The sequence below is a fragment of the Punctularia strigosozonata genome (assembly GCF_000264995.1).
Source record: "Punctularia strigosozonata HHB-11173 SS5 unplaced genomic scaffold PUNSTscaffold_3, whole genome shotgun sequence".
Taxonomy (NCBI): Eukaryota; Fungi; Basidiomycota; class Agaricomycetes; order Corticiales; family Punctulariaceae; genus Punctularia; species Punctularia strigosozonata.
This window is the reverse complement of record NW_006767435.1, coordinates 1,912,225-1,925,377: the sequence shown is the minus strand read 5'-3', so window position 1 is coordinate 1,925,377 and position 13,153 is coordinate 1,912,225. Positions and strand designations below refer to the sequence as shown.

At 52.6% G+C, this 13,153-nt stretch overlaps 5 protein-coding genes across 5 annotated transcripts; 1 reads left to right on the top strand and 4 right to left on the bottom strand.

The window, feature by feature from the left end:
- Positions 1-27: 27 nt before the first annotated feature.
- On the bottom strand, positions 28-1,411 carry PUNSTDRAFT_131939 (uncharacterized protein; the record flags this gene model as incomplete). The annotated part of the gene is made up of 6 exons (XM_007381251.1): positions 28-288; positions 352-444; positions 495-760; positions 815-911; positions 963-1,230; positions 1,293-1,411. 6 exons carry the CDS (start codon positions 1,409-1,411, stop codon positions 28-30), a joined length of 1,104 nt encoding a protein of 367 aa, XP_007381313.1.
- A 123-nt stretch (positions 1,412-1,534) lies between these two features.
- Positions 1,535-3,207, bottom strand: PUNSTDRAFT_142037 (mitochondrial carrier). Its single transcript, XM_007381250.1, has 12 exons — positions 3,096-3,207; positions 3,002-3,038; positions 2,936-2,942; positions 2,846-2,870; positions 2,637-2,793; positions 2,492-2,578; positions 2,404-2,435; positions 2,086-2,350; positions 1,994-2,025; positions 1,833-1,939; positions 1,761-1,784; positions 1,535-1,700 (listed from the first exon to the last, which is right to left on the bottom strand). The coding sequence occupies exons 1-12, from the start codon at positions 3,169-3,171 to the stop codon at positions 1,626-1,628; spliced, it is 924 nt and encodes a 307-aa protein (XP_007381312.1). The 5' UTR covers positions 3,172-3,207; the 3' UTR covers positions 1,535-1,625.
- Positions 3,208-3,575: 368 nt separating this feature from the next.
- On the bottom strand, positions 3,576-5,222 carry PUNSTDRAFT_119031 (uncharacterized protein). The gene is made up of 6 exons (XM_007381249.1): positions 4,920-5,222; positions 4,525-4,855; positions 4,379-4,474; positions 4,065-4,331; positions 3,949-4,007; positions 3,576-3,892 (listed from the first exon to the last, which is right to left on the bottom strand). Exons 1-6 carry the CDS (start codon positions 5,069-5,071, stop codon positions 3,880-3,882), a joined length of 918 nt encoding a protein of 305 aa, XP_007381311.1. The 5' UTR covers positions 5,072-5,222; the 3' UTR covers positions 3,576-3,879.
- Positions 5,223-5,484: 262 nt separating this feature from the next.
- Positions 5,485-10,170, bottom strand: PUNSTDRAFT_62655 (Ca-transporting ATPase; the record flags this gene model as incomplete). The annotated part of the gene is made up of 18 exons (XM_007381248.1): positions 5,485-5,768; positions 5,822-5,985; positions 6,048-6,198; positions 6,251-6,296; positions 6,344-6,419; positions 6,476-6,756; positions 6,816-7,034; positions 7,088-7,295; positions 7,362-7,479; positions 7,530-7,689; positions 7,744-8,319; positions 8,376-8,533; positions 8,591-8,911; positions 8,966-9,032; positions 9,088-9,222; positions 9,275-9,419; positions 9,472-9,743; positions 9,799-10,170. 18 exons carry the CDS (start codon positions 10,168-10,170, stop codon positions 5,485-5,487), a joined length of 3,753 nt encoding a protein of 1,250 aa, XP_007381310.1.
- A 1,115-nt stretch (positions 10,171-11,285) lies between these two features.
- Positions 11,286-12,278, top strand: PUNSTDRAFT_99034 (V-snare-domain-containing protein; the record flags this gene model as incomplete). Its single annotated transcript, XM_007381247.1, has 5 exons — positions 11,286-11,395; positions 11,462-11,564; positions 11,629-11,695; positions 11,746-12,140; positions 12,197-12,278. Exons 1-5 carry the CDS (start codon positions 11,299-11,301, stop codon positions 12,276-12,278), a joined length of 744 nt encoding a protein of 247 aa, XP_007381309.1. The 5' UTR covers positions 11,286-11,298.
- Positions 12,279-13,153: the final 875 nt, after the last annotated feature.

Sequence of the window (13,153 nt, the reverse complement as noted above, 5' to 3'; positions counted from 1 at the left end):
GCAAGAGCTATCACGATACTGACATGATTACGCAGTGTACTGAGACCGGGCACTGTACCATATTCCGTCTCCATCTTGATTGGCACGGGCATACTTGAGGAGTAATTTGTCGCGCTCCTTAGGATCTATCGCGATGTCGGACAGAAATGGGGCGATTTCGCCCGCCTTCCACCGTGATCGCGCGAGGAACAAGCTCCCGAATCTTGCAGCATGATCCATGGGCAGTTCTGCACTCGGGAAGTACGAGATCGACGTTCCATCGACGTTCGCCGACGCCAGATAATCCCCCTGTAACCGTCGTTTGGTCCGATCAATATAGATTGGAGACAACACGGAATATCACAGACTCACGGCCAGATGTGTGATCGTCACGGAGGCTTCGAATGTATCACCAACAGCCTTTCGCCATTTCTCGAGGAATTGCGCCTCGGGGATCGGCTCCTTCTATGAGCTCCATTCGCTCAGCGAATCTGCAATCATGCGCAGGAACGTACCCTATGAGACCGAAGCAACGCGATACCGATTTGTCGAACGACAGCATCCACGTCCATATTCCATTTCCCTGCGTTGGAGTCAAGAGTGCCGAACCAGCCCATGACCTGTTCGGAGACATGTCTCGGTATATCATGCTCATCTTGGAGCGCAGCAGAGAGATCTTCAACTGGCGCGGAGTCGTGTGGTACTGAGAGCACCACCAGGGTATTCAACAAAAGCTCCAAGATGGTCAGGAGATGGGCGTCGGTTATCGGACGGAGTTGTCCTGGCCATATATTCGGTTATTCATCGTGTTCCAGTTAAGTCATCGAGCACGAACCCTTCAAAGTCAATATATGGGCCTTGCGAAGGCCTATATCCAGCTCTTCGTCGCTCGCCTGGATGTCGTGCTTGGCATCCAGGTACGTATATGGATTCTGCGAGGTTGAACAATCAATCGTAGAATGGCTAAGCATATGGATCACAACCTTTGCAGACGTATCATTTTCATCCTCGAACTCTCCGTCATAATCTCGACCTCGTAGAAGGGAACGAAGCACGTGTACTTTGGGCACAGTTGGTTGGAGCTCCAAGACCTCATTGACGGTGTCTTGGATGACTACGTCGCCGTCCTCATGCTCAACTCGGGGTGTAACCACGAGGACGGAGTTCGATAGCACAACGGACCGCAATGCATAGGTTCTGTTAGCCGTGCATAGCACCGCATCCTCGGTCGGATGCCCCTTGATCTCCAGTCTGGTCGGACAACGGGAGCTGTCGTTAGATTTGTTCGGATGTGTAGCTCATCATGTTCTAACTTGATTTGCTGACCAGAGGCGGATTCGAGTAGATTACTCAGGTCCGATGGCAGTTCCAGAAGGCGATACCGACCCCCGCTCGTGCTGCCGCTTGGATAACGAACCTCGAACTGGTCCATACTTAGTGTAGGCAGCACTCGAGACTTGAGCGCGTGAAGCAGGTTGAGAACGCGTCGCGTCGCGTCCCTTATTGCACGACCGCTGCTCACGTGAATCAAGTCACAAAGGAGAGCATCATTTGGGACGAAGATGGAATTTATGTAGATGGAAAATGTACTGCTCATGACACGTGAATTTCGTATTCTCTGAGGCAATACGGCCAGATATGGTGGTTTACAAAGGATCAATGCCCAAGGCGTACCGCAGCCGCTCAAAAACAATGAAGGTGAGGATGGTATGCGTTCCGAGCTGTCGATTTCAAGGGGAGGTAAATCGCTGAAATTGTATAATGGCGAAGTCAACACGTACCCGCGCCCAGCACATACCGAACCCCTGGCTTCAGTCAATGGCAGCGCGAATGGCGACAGTCTATTTGCCTACCTTATACAATGCCAGAGGACCCTCTTTTGTGACGATGGACCGGACGCAGTCCATCGTACCTCTGTATTTGTGATCTTTATCGTTCATAAGGCGTACTTTGATAACGTCTGTAGTGCGGTCACTAAACTACCTGATATGCATGTGGCTGAACAAGAACCTACCGATTGGGTTGGAGGTTATCGAGCAAAAGAGTCTGACATGCCAAATCAGTCAGCCGGATGGATGACCGTAAAGGACGAACTGCGAATCTTACCCAGCGACCATGCTCGACACGGAGTGCAAGGCTATGCCTTCTCGCATCACACCTTCGCGCTTCAGCCTCTGCTTCACCTCGTCATATGCACATATCTGCGAGACCGAGAGAACAACACCGCGGACAGTCGTAGCAGTAACGCCTCGGTACAGGGCCTGGAGGCCAGAGCGATACGGGCCCTGTTGTCCTTCTCTCCAGATTGATGTAGTCGCGTGCAAGGTTGTCCTGTATGGCCGTCCTTCCGGGTAATAAGCTTGCATCCGGACTGATCAAAGCTGAGATGCGATAGCTGTAGTTATGCTATGGCGTGTTCCGCACCTTTCACAAGATCGGCCGGGTTAGCGATATACCTTGTGCGTAGCCGTAAGTAATATCGTCGAGCGTAATGATGACTGAATGCACTCACGAACCCAATCCAGAGGCAATCGTGGCAGCGCAGACCTTGAGGACCAGACCATCCCGGGTTAAAGCGCCGTTTGAGGCGCCGTATATCCTATTGACGGAATGTCGTCATGTTGAATATTCTCCAAAAGCGGACTTCAACAACACACTTGTCTTTGAAGAACTCGTACGCGCCTAGCCTGAGGCCTGAGTATGCGACTTCTCGAAGCATGCTGGCAGTAAACCCGCTCATCAGGCTGCGAAAGCCCTCTCGACGGGCTATCTCCGCTCCGACATGCCAGAAGGCATTTACCCTCGATCCAGCCACTGGTTCAAACGTCTTCAAGATGTCAGTGGAGGGAAAACGTTCGATACGTACCCTGAGTGCGAAGCTGTTGTCGGACCTGGAGAATGATCGGTTGCTCTGTCAATTAAAGACCGAGCCTACGACAGGCAGAGTCGGCCGCACCTTGACGCTTGCATGAGGTTAGTAACGATTGAGGTCCATGCAGTCATTGATTGACTTAGGACGTACACATCGACTGGATTGGTTACGGCCGACGCAACCATGTCTACCAGGAGATCTCGAGATCGATATCATTTTGCCGGACCGTTCAGCGGATGCTCACTGGCAAACGCCGCCCCACAGAACTTAAGCCCATATTGTGACGTCTTGCTAGGTTGAGAACTAATTTGGCGCTGCATATTGTGTCCGCTATTGGTGTCGCTGTGAGGAAAGCCGGTCCGTACTCTCATGCGGAGGTATGACAGCTAAATTCAATACGATAGACCAGCTTTGCTCACGGTTGCAACGTCTTCCGCTTCAGGGGAAGAGCCTTTTCGGGCAGGAGGCTCTGCTCGGCTGGCCGGCATTTGGGGCATTCGTGGGTACGATACACCGCATTCACCCAAATCCAGCATGGTCTTATACATATTGGGGAAGCCCCTGGCGGGTAGCAAAGAAAACCCGAAAGTAGAGCTGGCGCAAAACGGTCTATCGTAATGAATTTAGCTGGAATGAAACCGCAGCTGCAACGACCGGTCCTGCCTGACCCCGAGCTACGTAGCACGTCGTGAGACGGTTCAGATTCGTGTCGTGTAGCATAGCGAGCCAACACACATCATATATGCAATATCCCGGTGGCAAGTATATGGTATGTACATGCCCAGTTGTTGCCGGGTACCAAAAGATCGGTCGTGAACCTCCGAAGTAGCCGATACGGAGTACAATATCTACACTCCAATCGTTGCTCTTTACGCTCCATCCTCCTTTTATTCGCGAGTAATGTACAGCTCCACACACAGCGGAGTCGCGTAGAGTATCGAAAGCGTCGAAGGTGCCAGCTACGTAACCGAGACAGAAGGCAAAGTCCAATAAGATAAATGTAAGAAACATACGCAAAGCAAAATGCGCTAAGCACGTTGCCTATTGAAACGTTCATTCCAGATTAGTAAGAACAGGGAAAATAAAAGTGCACTTACGCCATGCCACCGTATCCCATAGATGCACCGGACTCTGCAAGTTTGCGCTGCCTGAAAGCCTATGAGGAAGTTCAGCGACCAAGTATATACCCGTCATAACGACGCTTGAGACTTACCCTCCGGTACTTGGTCCGCTCGTAGGTGACCAATCCGACAACAATGAGGGCAATGACGGAAATTCCAGCGAATACGCCGAGACCGATCGGAAGAACGGACAACTTCTTTCCCGGAAGAGTGAATGCAGCTTGGGTGGCGGTTGGTGACGCGGTCGAATCTGCTGCGCTCGACGCACCCGCAGAAGAAGTCGCAGCGTTAGCAGCTGCAGCTGTGGCAGATGTGCCCGTGGAACTCGCAGAGTCGGCGGCAGATGACGCGGCAGAACCCTAAAGATGTCAGAGAGGTTGACGGTAGGGGGCACGCTGTAGCTCACCGTGGAACTAGAACCTGAACCGCTGATAGGCGCGGAACTGGCAACCGCGGTGACAGATGCCGCAGCCGTTGCCGTTGCATCCACGGTAGTGAGTCCCTTGTACGATTTTGAGCATACACAGCATGGTGCCATGAGGATGAGCTTACAATGACGGACACTGCAGCACCGCCGGAGGCAGCGGAGCTCGTTGCAGCAGCACTGGATCCTGAAGCTGACGAGGTCGAGGTCGAAGAGTCCGTAGAGCTCCCTGGAGCAGCCGTAGAAGCGGAGGAGTCCGTGGAAGACGATACAGACGAAGACGAAGCGTCCGCAGAGGATGGTGACGAGGAAGCTCCGGAAGAGTTGCTAGAACCACTCGTGGTCGACGAGCCCGAAGAGCCACTGGCCGCCGAGATCACGCAGCTCTTGACTTCCTGGAACTGGCCATTGCCAATGTCTGTCAGAGTTATCGAGCAGTTCTCCGTCGTCCCGTCCGCCCTATTATCACGATAGATATCCGTGAGTGACTTGTCCGATACGACAAGTAGCTGTAGAAACGCACAGGGTATCCGTTGTCTGCACAGTCACAGGTGAACCGTTCTGACGAATGAAAATTCTCCTTTCAATCCTTGTTCGAGGCGAGGGTAGGGCGTCGGCTTGAGAGAGCCAGAGGAGGCAGAACGAGAGCAGGATGAGGTGTACAGGTCGCAGCATTATTGTTTGTTGCTATGAGGCGAGTGTTGGGCTGGGGAACGTGGATTGAAGAGAGAGGCCGGCTCGGGCTCGACGTGCTAGCCGTCGACGAAAGATAACAAAGGAATGAAATGGCCCACAGGGCTCGTCAGACCAAGGGGGGGAGCAGGTGGTGGGCGGGGAAAGAGACCAGTGAGGCACTGTCGATATACTGAAGGCCGTTGCAGCCACATCAGTCGCATCACGACCAGAGAGTGTTCGAATTCAGACTCCGCTTCTAATCCCATTAGATGTTTACACCGACTTCGTGATGGTCGGGCAACCCACGTCGGCCGCCTACTACCATCACGACACCGCTTCCGGGTTTCAAGGCAACAGAGTCTGGTACCCATCTAGGCCTATATACATGGCCGGGGCGATAATATCCTCCACGACTATCGCATCCCCCCCTCGACGGCTTTGTACACTTTACCATCCCGGTGCCGCTTTGTCTGCCGCAACGAAGACAGTGCGCTGATAGCCCGAGTAACAAGGACGGTACCCCACCGCTCGGATGCCACCGAAAGGGCAACGTTGAGGATGACGAGGCCGAGTAATGTCGTTCTGGCGGAGGAAGGGATGGGCATGAGTTCTAGGATAACAACCAATGCTTGCGGAGGTCGCAGCAAGACCAAGAGGTTGAAGAGTGCAAGACCGACGAGGGAGAGCATAAGGAGAGCTAGAGTCAAGATCAGTATGGTGTTGAAACGCGCGAATGACAGAACCGCGTACGGTTCGTCCACATTGGCTTGCGGTAAGGCGGGCCGATGCTAAACACGCCGGCAACCAGTATGTACTGGAAGCACGATACCAGGAATAGTACCGTATTCTCGTAATTGGTCGCCTTCAGGTGATTGTCATCGGAGTTGGGGTCTGGTTTTGCTGGTGGGATATACCTGGGACATGGTCAATGGGGCACGGTCAGTGTCACAACTTAGTGGCACCACCGAAAGCTCACCAGTCCTGGTCTTTGACCCAGAAGAAGGTCCAAAACTGGATGGCGCTGGTTATGATGATTTGACCAACGATACTCGCCAGGACTTTCTTTGACACGAGGCTTGCTGTGGGCCGTTTTGTGTGTATGCGATCGTACGGAAGTGTGCGGCCCACTGTGATAAAGGGTTAATACAGCATACGAAGCCACGCACGGCGCGAACATACTAGTCACCGCGACCGGTATGATGATAAACAGGTCGATGTACAGAAACTACGATCAACTCAGCAAGAAGCTAATAGGTAATGGACCAGGCTCACCTCAAAGTCGCCCAATGAGGAGGCGAACGAATATAGAAGCGTGATCGTGGTGAACTGTATGAGAGAGTAGAGCGCCCTGGACGAAAACCAGTCAGGACATCGAGATCCTACGACTCGCAAAAAATCACTTACATGTACTTGAAGCAGCTGAAGCTTGTGACGAGGGCCGCCCTTCCTTCCTTGATGACTTCAAGCACGCAGGTTATGTCAGGCGTCCGGCTCGTGAAGGGGGCAGCCACCGATGCCTCCGCCTCCGACAGGGACACCCCGACATCCGCAGCCTTCAGTGCCGCGCAGTCGTTTGCACCATCACCGCACATCAATACGGTATAGCCGAGGCCTTGCAGACGCTCGACAACTTCGTTCTTCTCATCGGGGGACATGCGTGCGAATATTTGCGTCTTAACGAACATCTAGAATCCACGTCAAGGTCCGGTCTCACAACAGACAACTACATGAGCGCGATACTCACGCGCTGCAATGTCTCCAACGGAGCGTTGTTGATCAACCACCGGAATACGTCGCCAGTGACAACCAGCGAATAGTCGTGGTAGTCAATCTCGTCAGCTTCCACCGTGTGGTGCGGCGGAGGTGTGAGCGGCTTGAGATCATAATCATCCAGTTTCCAAGCTATCTCTTCCATGCACGCCCACTCTAGCTGTGCCGAAGGTGATGACGCATTCCCTGTGGCCTGGCGTGAGTTTTAAGTTTTAACATTGGAACCAAGATACCCATACCATAGACGAAGCGCGGAGCGAAAACATATGCTGCGGGTTTGATGAGTCCACACTCGCGAGCGACGCTTACAGCCGTTAGCGGATTGTCACCCGTGATCATTCGACAAGCGAGATGAGCCTCCCTGAGAGCTTGGATAGCGGGACCTGTTCCGGGCTTCAGTTTGTTTTCGAATATGACTAAACCTAGGAAATTCAATCCAGACTCCGCCTGCTCCCTGAATAACGTAGAGCGTCATAAGTTATGGCTCCCTGAGCGGAGGCATGCAGTCCTGTAAACGTACCGTTTCAATTTTTGAGCTTTTAACCATGATAAGCCCTCAACGCTCTTGCCGGCCATGGCGATGACGCGGTAGCCGCGTGTCGTGTAATAATGCAGCAGATCATCATAATCCTGGGGAACTGCCCTTGCTGTTAGCGTAATCAAAGGCGAGAAGCAGATACAGACGTACAGGAGTCCTTGTTACAGATTTCCGCCATAACCTCGGGAGCTCCCTTAACGTAAACTTCCATACTGTTGCTTTTCAGTCTCTTAACTATGACGCTCATGCGACGCAAGCTGGAGACGAAATCGAATGTCCTGATCACACCGAGTTCCAAAAAGTGGGTGCGCTATCGCGCCTCTTAGATCAGACATATGCGGCACATGAATTGAAGAGTACTCACCCTTGTGTTACCCTTTAGCGCATCCTCGACTCTGAACGCTCCCCCACCTGGAGGACGGACCACAGTTTGTACCAGTGCAGCGGGTCGAGATTCACCGGTCTTCCCGCCCTTGATTACCCCTGTTCCAGCACTAGTGACGCTTCCCTCCTCGATCTCCCAATTGGTGAATTCCCACATTCTGACGTCCAGTGGATCTCCCACCACTTCTCCATCCACGACTTTCAGGGAGTGGCAAGTCGCGAGTGCGTATAAGAACCTCGCCTTTTCCTTGTCATCGCGAGCCGGAAGGTCACGTATATCCTCGATGAGTTCTCCGAAGCGTTCCATAGCGCGGTCCACGGGTCGTACGCCAAGAATGTCGAGACCATCTTCGGTGAGGGTGCCGGTCTTGTCGAAGCAGCAGACGTTGACCTTGCCAGCGACATTGACCCTGTTAGGGGAGATACAGAACACGCCATGTTTGCGCAGACGCCCTATCGCGAAACTGGTGCCAATGCTGAGCGTTGCAGGAAGGGCTGGTGGGACGACAACTGTAACGAGATCTAGCGCACGAACGACGATCGTATGCCATGGGACCTGTAGGAGGGGTTTCAGTAGTTGTCCTCCTTTCCATAACGGCACAACAATCTTACACCCAGGCGGACGAACTGCACTGCGCTGGCCAAGAACCCAAGGCCCGCGATTCCAGTAAGGACTAGAATGAACCGGATGGAATCCCGATAGAAGCTGAAGCCCATCGGTTTGGGAAACAACATGGACCGTACCAGAGCGCCCTTAGTTGTTGCGAAGCCTAAAATGCGAAAACAGGTTAGCCAGTCCTGACGAAACAACCACCTCTAGTACCAACCAGTCCTCGCAACAACAGCCAACGCTGCGCCTTGACTTCCATCTGCTGCCATATCCCCCCTGACTCGCACTACTCTCGTTCCTCCGTAAAGGAAGCTGCCACTACTCTCTTTGGCCAGATCTGTGCTCGATTTCCAAATGCTCAAGTCTGAATCTTTGGCGGGAACCTTCGACACCGGGACCGATTCACCAGTTAGCATCGACTCGTTCACGATGGCATCTCCCGAGAGCAGGAACATGTCAGCAGGGAGGGAGGTAAGGTGCGAAGCCGTGATGTTGATAATATCTCCAGGGACGAGCGCTGTTGAGTCCAATTCTACATCTATGTAGGCCAGCTCAGCGATCACGGATCATAGCAACAACAGCTGGTCCGTACATGAACCATTCACAAGGACATGCACCGGACAGGAAAAACGTGACATCTCCCTCATCCTAGCAATTGTCTGTGGAAAATGTCAGAAACTAGCGTCGCCAAATTATCCGGCGAATGTGCTCGACCTTCTTTGTCTCGAAGAGTGTATTAGATATACTGAGCGCGGAAATCAGTGCTATGCAGAATGCATAGTAGTAGTAGTCATCAATGGACCATAGGCCGATGCTGACAATTTGAAAGACGTAGAATGGGTGGATAATCTGGCAGGTAAATGATTAGTGAACCAGTAGAAGCCGGTTTATGTATATTCACCTCCTCGACGAGTAGCTGCCCCACAGATTTGGATTCAACATCAATTTCATTTTCTCCGAATAATAACCTTCGTTGTTCGCGAGTTTTGCTGTCTAAGCCAGGCAAGATCGCGCTGTGCCCGTTCCACCGAGGGTCACGCCAATCCCTGCAGCAACACCAGAGTAAGAAACATAGCGCGGGCGAAAGAGGCCACATACTTTACCGCGACCCATAGCCCGGTACGAGGGTTGAGTGCATACCTAGCATACCGGTAGTCAAATACCGTCAGTTCGCCAAGAATCCCGCTGGAACCGCTGGAGGAGCCTGATGTCGTCGATGTGCGTGTCACGGATGGTCTTGCCGGAGCTTTCCCGTTTCCGTTCGTCGATCGAGCTCCAGCATCCGGACCCGGAGATGTGAACGCGGATAATATGTCGTATGGATAGTCGATATGCCGGATCGGAAAGATAGCAACATCCCTGTAAGCCGTCTCCGCGCCATTCTCATTTAACTCGCAAATCAAGCAGCCTTGACCGCATGCTCACCTCGGCAACTATGAGCTCCGCACCGGTGAAGGCCTTCTCTCGAGTGACGAAGCGGAGCCACATCTGAGGAAACCAACGGCCAAGCAACGCGACTATGCCAAGGCTGAGCACGCAGCAAAGCCTCCATGCCCATCGCCGGGTAGGAGAGGTCTCGAAACCAACAAATCGAATATGGGCATCTTCGTCGGCAACGTAGAGTGTCTGTCTACTGGGCGGACCAGCCGGTGGTGGGGAGTCCAAGTCCTCGAGGGTATCGCCTATGTCAATGCGTGACTCGCCGCCAAAGATCGGATCGGCGGACAGAAGCGGTAGAGATGCGCTGGGAGAAGGCGGATACGACCCATAATCGAGATCACCAGCATCTTCGCGCATATCTTCCGCTTCCGAGTCCTCTTCGCCTGAAGAGTAGCCCCATCGTTCATCTTCGTCTTCGACCTCCTCTGCCCGAGAGCGCCGTGAGGTGCGGCTTGAGAGAGATGACCGTCGGGATAGTGAAGGGGGGCGTTCTTGCTCTGATGAGGCACGGAACATATGCGACAGGTTCCCTAGTAGACCTCTTGCAGGTTCTTGGGGACGCGTCTTCGTCCTCACGCGCACGTCCTCGTCCTCGTCCTCGTCCGATTCATCATCCACGAACACTGCATCCGGGTCCGATCCAAGTTGGTCATCCCGACTCGAGCGCCTACTCAATGATCTCCTGCCCAAACTTCGGTTCGTGCTTTCGCCACTCCTCCTCCGGTCCATGCTCCTTCTCCGCCCCCAGCCTTGCAAACTTCCACTTCTCATGCGCGTTACGCTGCTCGGGACGGCAGCGTGTCCAGGTCCGTCGAACACGCTTCCCGAAATGCCGGCATCCGTATCGTCGTAGAAAGTACTATGCGCGGAGTCGCGTCTCGAGCGCCGTTGGGATGCGAGCACATCGTCGATATCGCCGGCGGATGCACCTTCTGTATAATCGTGCGACCGGCGCCTTGACGGCGATATTGGGCGGCCCTCAGGCATGCTCGACCTCGACCCAATGGTACTGAGCGGTATAGACTCCGATGCCGTCCTGACAGATATTGCACCCTGTGCTGGTATCGTCAACACCGGTCGCTGGAATGATGGATTTGGATATGTACCTTATGTAAAGACTATGAGTTGACCGAAATGTCAAGGCAGCCCACCGAACTAGGTTTAACGCCGTTATGCAATTCGTGGTTGTAAGGAATTGCTTAGGCGGGATGCCGGATGAAGTGGACTGACGTCAACAAACCTTTCCATATTGGTCCAGATATCAGTGACAGCATCATAAACTTGGTTGATGCCGCCGTGACGGGGCATGAATGCAAGCAAATTCCGCAGTGCTTGATCGTCAGTTCAGGAGTAACTGTGTTACTAAATAAGTCACATTCTGTCACCCTTGCTTACCGCCACTATCGTCACATTGTCACTTCCCGTCCACACACAGCAGGCCTTCTTGATACCTACATTGGCGGCTCACTCGGACTACAGTTCACTATGAACTCGCTATATACCCTTGGGGTCCGACAGACCAACTCGATACAAGCCGACCTTGAAAGGCTGAAGAGCGGAGATGCGTCCGCTTCGCTCCTCGGTACGTGTGTCATATGGAAAACGCGTAGTATACGTACGTGTCAAATCTGAAGGACATGCATGCCAGGGCAGATATCCGCTTCGCTTGCTGCAATGCAGCGGACAATTGACGATTATGATTCTATGGCGAAACGGGAGCTGATCAAAGTGAAGCAGGAAAAGGCACAAATGTGCGAGTTCCGTACTACCCCTGGTGAATATCAAGGGCTCACCACGGTTCACAACGCATTATAGGCGCGTAACAAAGTTCCGCTCAGACTACAACGAACTCAGGATTGAATTCGAGCGATGGAAGGCGCAAGTAGGTCTTCCTTAGCGCGCACCTCCACTTTATGCTCATTTTCCTTATAGAAAGAAGCTGCCGACCGAGCAGAGCTCCTTTCAGGAGCTTCTACATCCACAGCTGCAGGACCCTCCTCGTCAGCAACATATCGCCGCCCTCCTGGAGTGTCGTCATCCCTCACGGCCTCTGACGTCTCAGAGTCCCCCTTCCGTACGCCAACCCCCAATTATCCCAATAGCTACGACGGTATCAGCTCTCTTCGTGAAAGCCATGCTCTGCGGGAACATTCCTTTGTGCAACAAACACATAGCCAACTCGATGACTTTATCGCCCAGGGGAGGGAAGTGCTGGACAACTTGGTAGACCAGCGGAATATGCTGAAAGGGACGCAACGCCGGCTTTTGGACGCTGCGAACACGCTCGGTCTGAGCAGAGATGTCATTGGATGGATTGAGAGGAGAAGGTGAGTTCCCAAACCCAACTGTCCTTCGTTGAGTGTCACTTATTACTCCCGCGCAGTACCCAGGACATGTATATCTTCTTCGCTGGAGCTATATTCACTTTCTTTTGCTTCTGGCTTATTTTGCATTACCTTGGTTAATGGATGCGTACTTATGCTTCGATGTCGCTGAGTTCGAGATGGGTTTTCAGACTACCGGCTGGATGTATAGTACAGCTTCACCTTATTCATGGACCTTCTCGGACACGTTGCGTGCGCGACCATACTTAGCATTGCTAAGTAGCAGTAGCGGCTCTGTTGACCAGTGTTTGGTTTCGCGCTCAACGCCGCGCCAAGTTGACGTACGTCACACGTGGTACAGTGATCCACCGTTCCCTTGGACAGGAAAAATTGTACTGCGCGTTGCTCCTCCCATGAGCTCTCGTTCTTCTTTAAATTAGCATTATTAGTTAGCTGTACATCCTGCCCATCTACCCAAATATTTTTGGAGTAGTAGGTATCCTAAAAAAAATCTGAGAGCCATAATACGGGTGACCCCCTCACAGCCACTTTACCGTTCCTCTGGACAGCGGTTTTCCCACGCCGTTTGTGACTTTGCCGTATTGCCGGTGTGAGCGCGGGAAACCTTTTCGGAGGTTAATCGACAGTCACATGGCTGCCTTAGCTGCTGCTCCGCCGAAGCATGCAGAAACCTGGAGCGATATTGGGCCCATTAATACATGTACCCTCATGAGCTCAGTTGCAGATAGTGCTTTCAGCACTGTAGAGTCTGAATATGTACACTGATTTGTGGTACAGTAGCTCACAAACACCTCAAAGCCCACATAAAGATTGAATAGCACAGCCACCATGGTGTTTCCGATTTTTCATTCGAGTAAAACACTACATATTGTCCATCGGGCTACAAGAGATGGTGAGGATCCATTGGATGTATATATATATAAATAATCAAGAGGAAAGAGTCAGGCGATGTGGAGAAATTAGCCCGTGTCCAAGGGAGTGGTGCTGTCCAGAGG

Excerpts from the sequence above, each read along its gene's own strand:
- PUNSTDRAFT_142037 (XM_007381250.1), bottom strand. The coding sequence starts at position 3,171 with ATGCAGCGCCAAATTAGTTCTCAACCTAGCAAGACGTCACAATATGGG. Across the intron at positions 2,436-2,491 it reads ATTGCCTCTGGATTGGGTTC|GTATATCGCTAACCCGGCCG; the intron begins GTGAGTGCATTC and ends GCTACGCACAAG. Across the intron at positions 1,701-1,760 it reads TCGGTATGTGCTGGGCGCGG|CTCGGAACGCATACCATCCT; the intron begins GTACGTGTTGAC and ends TGAAATCGACAG.
- PUNSTDRAFT_119031 (XM_007381249.1), bottom strand. The coding sequence starts at position 5,071 with ATGCTGCGACCTGTACACCTCATCCTGCTCTCGTTCTGCCTCCTCTGG. Across the intron at positions 4,856-4,919 it reads GTGCAGACAACGGATACCCT|GGCGGACGGGACGACGGAGA; the intron begins GTGCGTTTCTAC and ends TCGTGATAATAG. Across the intron at positions 4,008-4,064 it reads AGCGGACCAAGTACCGGAGG|GCTTTCAGGCAGCGCAAACT; the intron begins GTAAGTCTCAAG and ends ACTTCCTCATAG.